Raw genomic sequence first — 13254 nt, 5'->3', positions numbered from 1 at the left:
GGGCGGGGCCTGAGGGAGGGGCGCGGCCTGGTGGGTCTAGGGTCTCCTCAAGGAAAGGTGAGGGAGACGCGGGGCTTGACGGGAGGGGCATCTCCTCCGGAACGGTCCATGAGGGGCGGGGCTTTCGGAGGGGCGGGGCCGGGGCAGGGCCTGCGGGTGGGCCTTACGCGCAGGCCAGGCGTCTTCTCAGCTAACGGTCCGGGCGGGCGCGTGCCCGCGGGCGGCGCCTCCGGGGCCCTTGCGGCCGGGAGCGCGCTGCCGCCTCTGCCGGCCCCTCCTCGGCCGAGGCTTCCTCCAGCGGCTCCCTGTCGGCGGGCCGGGCCGGGAGGCGCGGGCTGCGGCGGGAGCATGGTGCGGGCGCGGCATCGCCGGCGGTGAGGACACGTCATGGGCGACAGGTGAGCGTGGGTCGGCCCAGGGCACGGCCCCACGTGGCGCCCGCTGAGGCCTTTGCCTTCACACAGGTGGCTCCGGGTGACCGTGCTTCCCGGCTGCGTGGGCTGCAGGACGTTGGCGGTGCCCGCGTCCTGGACGGTGCGCGACGTGAAGCGGCGCCTCGCGGCCGAGACGGGCTTCCCCGTGTCGGAGCAGCGGCTGTGGTTCGGAGGCCGGCAGGTAGGGCGGGGACGGGGTCCCGGGGACGGGGGTGGGGCCTGGGGATGGGGCGGCTGGGGCGGGGGGCTTGGGGACGGGGCCTGGGGACGGCGGGACCAGGGACGGGGGGGGCGGGCTGGGGACGGGGCCCCGGGGATGGGGGCGGAGGACGGGGGGTACCTGGGACGGGGTCTCGGGGGAGAGGCCGGGGATGGGGCGGCTGGGACGGGGGACTGGGCTCCCGCTCGCCTGGGAATGATCATGCCTGGTGGATACCGATCGAAGGACGGGGCTGTGTGCCTGTCACTGCTGTGATTTCTGTCGATTTCCCGTTTCAGCATTGTTTTCCCCTCCCCCCTTTTGTCTGAATCTTCACTTCCTGAAATTAATATACTGTTTTGATGGGCGTTTTAGCAAGAGGGTTTTTTGTTTTGTTTTGTTTTTGTTTTTTTTTGGTTTGCTTCTTCGGAGCCATAACCACTGAAGTGACTTCATCATTACTCATATTTTTCTGATTTTGTTATGCATTTAACTGGAATCCTGGTCAGTACGTTTTCACCTTTTATGGCTTAGAAGTTTCTACCCATCTCTGAATCACAGAAATTTAGGACTGAGAGGATCTTCAGGCATACTTTAACATGGAAGCTGTTATTTTGAGGAGTAAATTTATAGTAAAACTTGTAAGGTGCAAATGAATGATTTAACAGATCAAAACTTTGGAAAATAGGAGTATTTCATGTTATATATAACCTTTAAGACTGGTGGAAATACTACAGTTTTCTTAAAGGAGGTGTTAAATGGAGACGTTTTACTAGAAATTAACTTATTATTTTATCCTAGTAAATATCTTCACTTTTTAAGTGATAAAGAGGTAAAAAAGAGTTGAACCAGATACACAAGGACTGCTTGAGCCACCCAGGATGGCATTTCAAGTATTGGATTTCCTTACTACCCAGTACAAATATTGGGGACATGCTTGGTACCCGTGATTTTTAACCTCTCAGTGTAATCTTAGCCTTCTGTGTGCCTGGGTGCACCCTCTGGTCTCTTGCCCTCTTAGACAGATTTCAGTTTAACCTGTTCTTGTGTTCCTCCAGGGATCAGTCCTCCTTACTGCTTGGTTCCCCAGGGTCTTTGGTGTCAGACAGTGGCTTGATTGAGGGCTTTGGGCAGGACTGAAAGGAAAGCTTGTCATTCTTACCTCTTTATCTGTGTCTGCCCCAGTCTCTTGACCTTCCTGTGTACCCACCCGGGTCCTATCCCTACTTCTTTGGTTGTTCCTCTGGTTCTCCTTTGTCATCTTATCCCCTAGATGTGGTCAGAGCCAAAGAGTCAGCTGGGGCTCTGTCTTGCTATTGGAAAGGTTTCTGGAGGTGTCTCTGCAAAGCACTGCTGTGGGATGGTGGACGCGGCCGTGGTGTGCAGCGTGTTTCAGGTTGAGTGGGTGCGCAGCGGGGAGTTTAGTTAGGAAGCTGGTGCTAGTGTGAGGGGTGTGCTTCCAGACTTCGATCGTGGAGCTGAAACTGAGAGGAAAGGATGCACAGCGGGCTTTGTAAAAGCCAAAATTATGGTGGTTTGGTACCGGACGGGGGTGTGTATTTGTGCAGACTGAGGGAGGGGTGGTGGCGGTGTTGGATGTAGAATAAGGGAGAAGGCCCGGCCAAGGATGTTCACAGGCCTTGAGTCAGACCAGGAAAAGAATGCTCAGTTAGCAGAGATGAACAAGTTCGGGGGGATCCAAGTTTCAGTTCGCTTTTGCATATGTTTGAGCTGGTGGCAGGATATAAGCACCTAGGGAAATGCATGGGGAGGTAGATGACCTAGATCCTGTTCCTGTATTACCAGCGGGTAACAGAGGCCGAGTTAAGTAACATGTTAGGATCTGTTTTCCTATTTCTGGTAGGAATGGGATAAAATGAATTCTAACCAGTTCTGAGGTCTCTGCTGTGTAAGAGTCTAGGGCATGATGGTCAACAGGCAGCTATGGATCTGGCACTGAAGCTCAAGGGATAGCGGTCAGGGCTGGGGACATGATTTTGGGAAGCAGCTTGCTCAGTGCGTTTCTCCTTCTGCACCTTGGTGAACTCACTGGGAATATGATTAACATTTGCTGAGCACTTAACTATGTTCCACACACTGTGCTGCTGGGGACTTTGCATGTATCATCTCATTTACTACTCAGAGCTGCCAGCCTCATGAGATGGTTGTGACTAGTCCTTTTTTTTTTTTTTTTTTTTTTTTTTTTTTGGTACGCGGGCCTCTCACTGTTGTGGCTTCTCCCGTTGCGGAGCACAGGCTCCGGACATGCAGGCTCAGCGGCCATGGCTCACGGGCCCAGCCACTCCACGGCAAGTGGGATCCTCCCGGACCGGGGCGCGAACCTGCATCCCTGCATCGGCGGCGGACTCTCAACCACTGCGCCACCAGGGAAGCCCGACTAGTCCATTTTGTAGAAGAGCAAAGCTAAGATTCAGAGAGATAAAGTATCAAGTCAGGATTTGAACCCACGTCTGTCTTATTCCGGAGTCTATGGACTTCTGACTATTCCACATCAGAGAGAACCTGTCAGGCTGTCAATTGGGAATAAATAAAAGTTAAATGTAAAGTTCTTTAAAACAAAGAAGAGCTTAAACCATTAAAAGTGAACTTTGAACTCAAGGATGGAGCGCTCCTAGAAAACGATCAGAGGGCACAGTTCTCTCCTGATGCAGAGGACGGGCTGTGACTTCTACTGAACTGGTGACCTTAGTGATGCTAACGCATGTCATCAAGAAGGGTCTCCTTTTTATAAGTGAATCTTTCATGGAGGTGGTTTCTTTCCCTTTTTATTCACTGCTGCTCAGAACCTCTTAGATTTGAATCATTGGTGAGACTTCTGCATATTTCAGGGTAAGCAGAAACAAGAGCTGCTGACACCTCGGTGTCACTCGCTGGTTCTGGTTGGTTTTGAACTTAGCATTGGGCACTTACTTGGTCCTCAGTCTTTCCAGGTCACCTACCATCCTTCTTCTTCTTGTCTCTCTTGCTTTTCCTGGTCTGGAAGAGGAATCTGTAAGTTCTTCTTCCTGTCCTGTGAGGAGAGTGAAGCTGTCCGTTAGAGCTGCGTATCTTCCTGACCCTTTCTCCTCGAGCCAAATGTGTCTGAGCCTCAGACCTGGAGGTCTGAAGTATCGCTTACCTTTCCTGTCTTTTAGTTGATCAGCAACGTCCTAACTGTCATCCCTTGAATCTTGAGAACTCCTTGTGTTCTTGACAGCTGAACAGAGGAAAAAGTGTTGGGAGATCCAGACTGCAGTTAATATTATACTGTTTGCTTCACGATTTGGAGAGAGTTATTGTTTCCTAGTAAATGAAAGTGAGCGTCTCTGAGGTCTTTAAGGGAGGCTTAGGCTGGCCTGAACAGAGACCCGGCGTTCAAAGTATTTTGTCCTCATTCTGTTTGAAACAAAATATGAAGACTGAAATGGGCAACTTTTAAGGTTTCGTTGCCTCTGGAAATGAACACGACCAATGTCACTTTGCTTGGTTGAATGATTTAAGGTCCAAGGAGAGAGGCCCAAGCAGAACTCCCAAGTCTTGGCAGGCTCAGGGGGAGAAAGCAGGTAGCACTGTTGAGGTTATCTCTGCTGCTTGATTTCTCTTTGGGAGAATCACAGCCTTGATATGGGCCACTGATTACAATCTACCAAAAGCATTCAGTGTCAGACTCACACAGCAGTTACGTGTGTTTTCACTAACAGGGTTCCACTCCGTGTATTCTTCATTTTCAAGTCCTCTTTAAGACCTGGAGACATCTTCCTGTATTACAGATTTCCTTCCTTCCTCCCATCTTGCTGTTCTTCTTTAAAAGTACCTTAGCTAACTGAATTGGACTGCTAATCCTTGGCTTATTCATAGCTCTCTTTTAGTAATCAATTAATTAGTTACTTAATAATAGAATGAACAACCTTGATGACATCATCCAACTGGAGAACTACAATGCTGTTGAAGGTTTCCTTTCCCTCTGTTCTTTTCTTCCCCAGCCTGTATGCCTGTCTCTTTTGCCTTACCTCTTCGTGTGTTTTATTCTGTTGCCTTTTTATAGTTGTTTCAATAGTTTTATCATAAGTGTGTGTGTGTGGATACCTGTGTTTGTATGTGTGTATGGATGCGTGTGTATAAGCTAAACAATATACTGTTTACTTTTAGTTGTTTATGAACTTTACAAGAAGCTTATTATGCTATATGTAGCAACTTGGATTTAGCTTTTTTCACTCAATATTATGTTATGAATATTCACCCCAATTTATGTACAGTTTAGTTAAGTCATTTTCATTGCTGTATAATATTTCACTGTATGAATATGTCATAGGATTTGGGTTGTTTCTGAATTTTTGTTGTTAACAACAGTACTGTTGTGATTATCTTTCTCCGTATTTCCTGTGCACAGAGGTTTTTTTACAGGCTTGCCTTAAGATTCAGTGGGAACACGTATATGAAAGTGCTTTATAAACTGGGAGCTGTAACAACTGTTAACAACCGTGTTCAGATTTGTATTTTTTTTTTTTTTTTTTTTTTGCGATACGTGGGCCTCTCACTGTTGTGGCCCCTCCTGTTGTGGAGCACAGGCTCCGGATGCGCAGGCTCAGCGGCCATGGCTCACGGGCCCAGCCACTCTGCGGCATGTGGGATCTTCCCGGACCGGGGCACGAACCTGCGTCCCCTGCATCGGCAGGCGGACTCTCAACCACTGCGCCACCAGGGAAGCCCCCGTGTTCAGATTTGTATTTTAGAAATGGGGACTAGAATGAAGATGATGTACAGAAAGTAAGGAGACTGGGGGAAATCCAACAGAAATTGAGAGTCTGAACAATTGGAAGTGGAGAAGACTGAGTTAGATGTGAGAGGAACTGGGAATGGACACGCTGGTGCCACTGTTGGTGGAGGAGGGCCGCTGAAGCCGCCTTTTGGCAGGCCGAGCTCTGGGAGCCTGGAGGGCAGCCGTGTGAGGTGGGGGGTGGACGATGGAGATGGTGGAGTCGTGATATGGAGCACTGTCCTTCAGCACCCTGTCCTCCCTGTCAAGGAAGGGTCAGTTGCAGAGGCGAGAGCTGGGGTAGCGTTTGCAGACTGTTGCCTGAAGGTCACTCCTCAGTAGCATGTGTGCGCTGCTGGGGAGAAGTGGATCTGGCATTTTTTTCAGAAAAGCAGTCCATTACCTGCTCCTGGGGGTCACGGTCACACACTGTACCCTGTCTTTGTGGGAAACAGAGCAGTCACCGAAAGGAAAACGAATATTGAGGCATTTTTCAGGAAAGCCGGTTGGGGAAATCATAGACCAAAGCAGCTTCAGAGGTTGGAGTCCTCACTTGTCTCTTCCTTTCACATCATAGCTTTTTTATAACAACGTCTATAACCAGTTTACCAAAGTGTAGTTCTAGGAACAGTATCTTATAAGATGCTCTTCAAAATAAATGAAAAAAAATTACTGCTAAAATTTGTGAAATACCACTAGTATAATCCTTTTAAAGGAGGTTACCATAATATTAATATGTTGAATGCCCTAAAAACCAAATTATTCCAACAAATTAAAGCTTTTTTTTTTGGTCCTCTAATATCTGTCGAATCCCATGGAGCTCTGTTCTGAGTAATACTCTCTGGAAATGCTGATCAAAAGAATGATTTTGTTTATGTTGATAATCCTGATTCACCATAAAATTTTAAAAATTATTTTAAAGCAGAATCTATATATCTTCATCTATTTGTAATTATTTAAGGAAAAAGCATTTACATTTTTAAATAAAATTTTTGACTAAATTTTTGTTCTCTGGAATATTCACTTCTTCAGAACAATTTATTTCCTTCTATGAACACTTAACAAACAATATTTCTTTTTTTTTGTTATGCATATACATAAATCCACTCTGTTTTAGATTCTTTTCCCATATAGGTCATTACAGAGTATTGAGTAGAGTTCCCTGTGCTATGCAGTAGGTCTTTATTAATTATCTATTTCATATATAGGAGTGTGTACATGTCAATCCTAATCTCCCAATTTATCCCTCCCCTGTTTCCCCCCTGGTAATCGTAGGTTTGTTTTCTACATCTGTGACTCTATTTCTGTTTTGTAAAACAAACATTCTTAGGTGAAAAAAAATGAGGTAAAGTTTTGAACTTACAGAATTAGGAACTATATTGCTTTTCATAATTTTATTTTCTTTTTTCAGTTATCTGACTGGATCAGGATTGGAGATCTGACTTCCCAAAATTGTCATCTTTTTGTAAACCTTCAATCAAAAGGCTTAAAAGGGGGAGGTATAACATTGACTTTACCAGGAGTAAATTCCATTTTTAGTCGCATAAAGATTATGTTTTAAAAATAAAACGACTGTACATAACATTTGGATGTGATGAGGGGATGTCAGGGCCAGAGGAACACAGGTGTGGGTGGAGCCAGTGAGCTGTAAGGATGCATTGGGTGGAGTGGTCTGCGGGCAGGGTCCTGCGGATGCTTGGTCGTGGTGGGTAGTTGTACTAAAATGATGCAGATAAATTCATAGTGATGATTTTGCCTTAAGCACAGATTTCTTTTTTACCTATAAACAGATGTATTTTTATTCTGTGCATCTGAGAAATTATTTCCCTTCCCCCATGCTCCCTACTCTTTGCCATCACCTGTCTGAAGGTGACCTGGTTGGTCAGTTCTGAGAATCTCCAGTTTAGGAGAGACTTAGGGTATTTGAACTGGGCAGCCATTGAGACATTGTGCCGTATTTCAAAACACTCAGAACCTTGGTTGAGTTTGCAACTGTTAAGGATGTCATAACAGGCACCACAATCTCTGGCTTATTACTTAGTGGCAAAGCACCCACAAAATAGCGCCATTTATTTCATTTGCTTTGGAAAATAGCAACACCCCGCCATGCTCTTTATTTTTGAATTAAAAATCTTATGTGACATTTGGTATATGTTTGAACATTTTTTAAAAACCTAATTTGTAGTTTAATTAAAAATCTTGAGATTTGATAAAATTGAATCTGCTTTACTTTGTACTGAATCTGTTTAGTCAGGTAGCCCTCGTACCAGAGGGCTGCAGTGAAGTGTGTGAAGTCAGAACTTGCACAACTTCATTGTGTCTCAGAACCAACTAACACGTTGATAATAGGCCAGAGGACTGGACTTTCTTCTAAATAGTTTTACACGTGTTCTCAGGTCGATTTGGTCAAACAACTCCCCCACTGGTTGATTTCCTCAAGGACATTTTAAGGAGATATCCGGAAGGAGGACAGATTCTTAAGGTGAGGCGTGGGTGTGTGCGTGTGCGCATTTACACTGATAAAAACGAGACGGAGCAGTATTGCTTAGCAGACCTGTTAGTGTTTACATTTTAGAATTTTGTCTAGGTTTGAATGGCTGTGTCGGTTTCCCTCTGCACCCGCAGTACATGTGCTGGATGGGATGGCTTGAGATGCAGTCCATGTAAATATGTGAGGTTTCAGAGGCGAAGGAACCCCCTAGGCTGCAGTGTGCTGTAGTCATGCAGTGTTGCTCTAGGAACATTTATTTGGTAATTTTACGTAATTATGTAATGTAATTTTATGAATTTTATGTAAAACATTGTGCAGGGGCGTTACAAACCAACCAGCCGACCAAATAAAATAAGACAAAACCCACATTCAGGGGCCATGAACCCATGCCTGTTTGACTCCCCTAGATTTAGAAGTTTGCTTTTTGGGAGAGTTTATTTAAAAGGATAATTGTTTTAGTTAAGTATTTCTATTTACGATATAGTCTTTTAGTTTGAATGCACTCATTAAAAAAACAAACTGAACAATCGTAAAAGAATGCAAATGGAAGATACTGCAAAAGTTAGATTTTGTGTTTAAGCTTAATAAGAAACTTCCTTAATTAAGTGTAAAGTAGGTCAATTATTATGCATTTTCCTCTAATTATTTAGTGTTTATTATGTTCAGTATGTTAGCTCTTATTATATTTTATAGTTTAGATGGTAAAATTTTAGAGAATAAGCACTAGGTCAGTTTAGCTTACCTTAAGTATTAGTCATACTCAGGCAGGCGCCGATTGAGAAGTGCTGTACCCTAGGGAGTTTAATATGATAGGGCACTGGGGCAGTTTACGTCCATCTTTGAGAACAGGCATCAGTGGCTCACAGAAGGCTAATTTGAAAGCCATTTTTATATTGAGATATTGGGAAAGTGAAGGTGGGAAGAGTGTCATTATTGGGTTATGGGGGTAGAGAGAGGTGAACAGAATGAATTTAAGATAGGATTTAGTAGGGCCTCATCAATTCAAAAATGAGTGATAGAGATCCTGTTGGCAAACAAGGCAGTGGTCGTGAGCGAGGTCTTTGTACATTCTTAGGGTTAGCAAGCGCTGATGTGTCGTCCTTCCACTTTGCTTATTGTGTGGATTTGTGTGCCAGCCAACTCAGTATGATTTTTGTCCCTTGGATATTTTAGTAGAATTCTACCATTTTAGATGTAATAGGAATCTTAGAATTACCTATACTTAGGCCACCACCTTGTATGATGTTTTGCTGAAATAGATCCAGAGAAATTTTAGTGACTAGCTCAAGATGTTATGCAAATTGGCACATGTATTGCCTCTTCTCAGAATCAGTTTGAAAGAGATCCCCTGAGAAGAAGGGCCCCATCGTATTTTTTGTTCAACCGGAGACTGATAGTTGGAATCTGGGACTTGGGATGTTATCTTGTTTTCTTCATCTCTGTTGCCTAAAATACACATAAGTCTCAGGTAGCTATCCAGATGAAAGCAAGATCCAGCCTCTAAAGTGCTATCATCCTGTAAGTGAAACTTGCATTTTGCTACCTATTTAATTTTTATTTCTACCTTTAATATTATTTTATATTATACCCTAATGTAAATAAGATTGCTAATTTTGAGGGATTCTACTAGACTAAATTGGGTGGGAGTGGGTCTTAAAAATCCCATGAGAAATGGGAAGTTGTGTAAACAGGAAGACTTTGTAGCTGATGAGGAGGTAGATAAAAGCGTGGTCACGTGTTCGTGTTTGGGGTTGAACGGCATGTGGGATAACTGTCCCCAGCCTTCTGGTGTGCACGGCGTGGACTAACCACCCACCTGATGTCACAACCAGCTCTCATTTGCACACTGTTCCCGCACTCAGTCTGATGCTTATCTTGTTGCATGCAGGCGGTGTGCTGTGTCACCCGCTCTGATGAAGGCTTTGCTGTCGGCATGGCTGTAGTATCAGTGTACACCCTCTGCAGTTCCTGCCCATCCCTGCCACCCCCCACCCCCGTTAGTGATTCCAGGTGCTGGGAAAGTAAAAAATAGTGCCCCCCAAAGTTAGAGGTTCACGAGTGTGCTAATTCAGGGTGGATTATTCTGTGTCTAAAGACCCATCCATTTAAAATATAACCCCTTGATTTGGTTTGGTCTAATTCAGAGCTCATCCAGGACATTGTCACCTGTTCTTTACGTTAGACTAAACTATGTCGAATTCTACTAAGATATCCAAGGGAGAAAAATTATACTGAGTTGGCTGGCACACAGATCTACACAATAAGCAATGTGGAAGGACCACACATCAGCACTTGCTAACCCTAAGGATGTACAAAGACCTCGCTCACGATGCAAATAGTGGGTTTCCTTTACTTATGTGTAATTACTTTTTAAATATTATAGGTAAATACAAAGATGGGCAGTAGATTACTGTTTTATTAAATATTATTATTTTTTGGTGTATTTCTTGACTAGGAATTAATTCAGAATGCAGAAGATGCTGGGGCCACAGAAGTTAAATTTTTATATGATGAAACTCAGTATGGAACAGAGACTCTTTGGTCAAAAGATATGGCACAATATCAGGGTAAGAATTAATAATTAGTTATGGACAAGTTTTATTTTATGTACTAACAAGTGAGTTTTAGTGATTTACAATTCAGTGTTTAATGAACAGTCAAGTTACCACCTGTCCTTCACTTTTTGGCGTGTTTAACTCCAAGAGATGTTTTTCTCTGCTTTTTGTGGGCAGATGTCTCTGCTAGTTGGTGTTTTTTACAGAGCAAAGAATAAAAATCTTGAAACTCAGAGTAATAAGCAATGTAAATACATAAACCTCTTATTCTGTTCAGTCAACTTGTGAGCATTTATATCATTAGCGAGACAAATAGAACACTTCTCTGCATTTGGAAAGAAGTTAGAGGCTGTGGCTTTGTGTATTACTTTGTGCTTTGAGAATGCCCTTGAATTATTTTGAAGTAGGGTGAGAAGAAAGATTGAAGGAGAGAAGGGAGTAAGGAAAATGAAAGTAAAGACAGTAAGAAACGATAACCAATGTAAGGACTCCTGAAGTCCTGCGCATTTTAAAAATTCTATAAGGAGATGGGATGAGACGTAGTATGTCAGGAGGTTTTCATTCTAGCCCTGACTCCTGCCCCCTTCATGATTTTGGGCAAGTCAGCTCACCCCCATTGTTCATTTGTTCAGTGAGAGGGTGGAACCAGTCTGGTTTCCTGGCTCTGAGAGTCTGTGATTTAATGTAGTCATTGTTGAAAGATACCCTGTGTAGATATGAGGGGCTTTTGTCTGAACCCTGATCCTGCACGGGGCTCCCCGTGGTCCACGTCCGTGGGGTGCTGGCGTGTCGAGTGTCAGTCAGGCCTGCCCCTCGTGTTTCCTCCCCTGTGCCTGAGCGGGGCCCTGAGGCTGGCTGCCCGTCAGCCTGCTCCCCTGTGGAGTGGCAAGAATGTAGTCCACCCCCAGTCACTCTGAGGGTTGAAGGAGATCGTGTGTGTCATAATGCTTTCTGTCTGGTGTCATCCTTATTTGGGGAGCGTACTGTAGAACTGTAGACAGGAAGAGATCCTGGAAGTATTCTGCTTCACAATTCTCCCATGTCTAGGAGTTTTTCCTTCCAGCCCTGACTTCACTTCATTAAAAGAAAAAATTATGAAACAAGATTATTTACCTGAGTTTATGCGTAAGCATACTTAGAGAGAGGCTCTTTAAAGTGACGTCAGATTAGACAATTTTTTAAAACTTGCACATACAGAAGGAAGTGGACATGATCTTTGATCTCTTTAATTAACAAATGTTTGTTGAGGGCCCTCCGTGCTTGTGGTGTTTGAGGGTCTTTCTCTCGCATTCAGACATGAGCGGTATCTTGGCTGGTGTCATCTTCTTGGGTCACAGTTTTTTCCCTTTACTGACACTTAGTGTTGTACATGAGAACTCTTGAGTTCAACTTGTTTCTGTTTCTTTTTTTTTTTCTTTTTTTTTCTTTTTTTTTTTTTTTTTGCGGTACGCTGGCCTCTCACTGTTGTGGCCTCTCCCGCTGCGGAGCACAGGCTCCGGACGCGCAGACTCAGCGGCCATGGCTCACGGGCCCAGCCGCTCCGCGGCATGTGGGATCTTCCCGGACTGGGGCACGAACCCGTGTCCCCTGCATCGGCAGGCGGACTCTCCACCACTGCACCACCAGGGAAGCCCTTTGTTTTTTTTTTATGTAATGAGGTGACAAAAGACTCAGAATGTCAGATCCGATGCAGAAAACTCAGAGATCTTCCCCAGTTTCTCACTTTACTAAGGGTTTCAAGGATGTGGTTAATTAAGAGGTACAAGTGAAGGCGTGTGGCGAAACCTGGGGCTCCCCCAGGCCCTTCCCTGCTGTGTCCGAGGACACCCTGTGGCCTGGGTTTAGCAGAGGCAGCCTCCACGTGCTCATCGTTCCTACAAAAGCCTTGCAGTCTTGGCCTTTTCATATCCCCACTTTGAGTATTTTCCAAATAGCAGTCACGCCATTTTTGTAAAGCAAACTGTGGCCAGCATCCCCATATCTGTGCTTGAATTCATAGGCACATGAGAAGGGTTATTTTTCACCCTATGAAATAATATATTAACAAGGTTTCTTTAGTCTTCTTAAACATTTACAGGTAATTCCATTCACAAAAATAAATAAATATTCTATTTAGGAACAAATTTAAAAGTAGTGCACTGTGATTAATTTTCTTTTTTGCCCTGTGTTTTGAGTATCTAAGTACCATAATTTTTCCTTTTTGGATTTTTGGTCAACAATACTATATTTCTTCTGCTGGTAATTTTTACCATTAATTTGTAATTTCTGTTTTTAATGTGAAAACAACCAAACTGTAATGCTCAGTCAGTCACTCCGTTCAGTTCTTTCCATCTTCCCATCAAATAAGCAATGTTATGTAGAGGAAGTTATTGTAAGAGAAGTGAACACCCAGGCTCCCTTCTTTCTCAACACCTGCCTCTTGATGCCCAGGGCCAGCTCTCTATGTGTACAACAATGCGGTTTTCACCCCAGAGGACTGGCACGGCATTCAGGAAATAGCACGGAGCAGGAAAAAGGACGACCCTTTGAAGGTTGGAAGATTTGGAATTGGGTTTAATTCTGTCTATCATATAACAGGTATGGTGTTTGGCTTTTCAGTCTTGAGACTGAAAATTATTTTAGCCTGTATTTTGTACTTTATTGGGTTAACTTCAGAGATGATACTGTTTTAAAAGGCATTTTTCCCAAATTCTCTGTCAGTGGCAAGAAGTATATCAATGAAATATCAGTGCGTCTTGTGTTTTCTCAAGTTACCATGGTAACTGTACCAGATCTTCATCATGTGATGCAAAAGTTAATGCCATCATTTCCGGTGGAAT

General features: G+C 44.2%; 1 protein-coding gene across 2 annotated transcripts in view; it reads left to right on the top strand.

The window, feature by feature from the left end:
- SACS (sacsin molecular chaperone) overlaps positions 1 to 13254 on the top strand; it is a 70214-nt gene that overhangs the window by 31153 nt on the left and 25807 nt on the right. Inside the window, exons 1-6 of one of the 2 annotated variants that reach the window (XM_082601938.1) lie at positions 216 to 398; positions 465 to 615; positions 6801 to 6888; positions 7786 to 7871; positions 10336 to 10447; positions 12866 to 13012. In XM_082601938.1, the coding sequence (XP_082458064.1) occupies positions 388 to 398; positions 465 to 615; positions 6801 to 6888; positions 7786 to 7871; positions 10336 to 10447; positions 12866 to 13012 (595 nt within the window). In that variant the 5' untranslated portion in view covers positions 216 to 387. Of the gene's footprint in view, positions 1 to 215; positions 399 to 464; positions 616 to 6800; positions 6889 to 7785; positions 7872 to 10335; positions 10448 to 12865; positions 13013 to 13254 lie in introns of those variants that run through there. The other variant, XM_082601937.1, reaches the window with a different exon arrangement.

The sequence above is a fragment of the Mesoplodon mirus genome, assembly GCF_964341445.2.
Source record: "Mesoplodon mirus genome assembly, chromosome: 17".
Classification (NCBI taxonomy): domain Eukaryota; kingdom Metazoa; phylum Chordata; class Mammalia; order Artiodactyla; family Ziphiidae; genus Mesoplodon; species Mesoplodon mirus.
The sequence above is the reverse complement of the archived record's forward strand: the minus strand, read 5'-3'. Positions and strand labels throughout refer to the sequence as shown.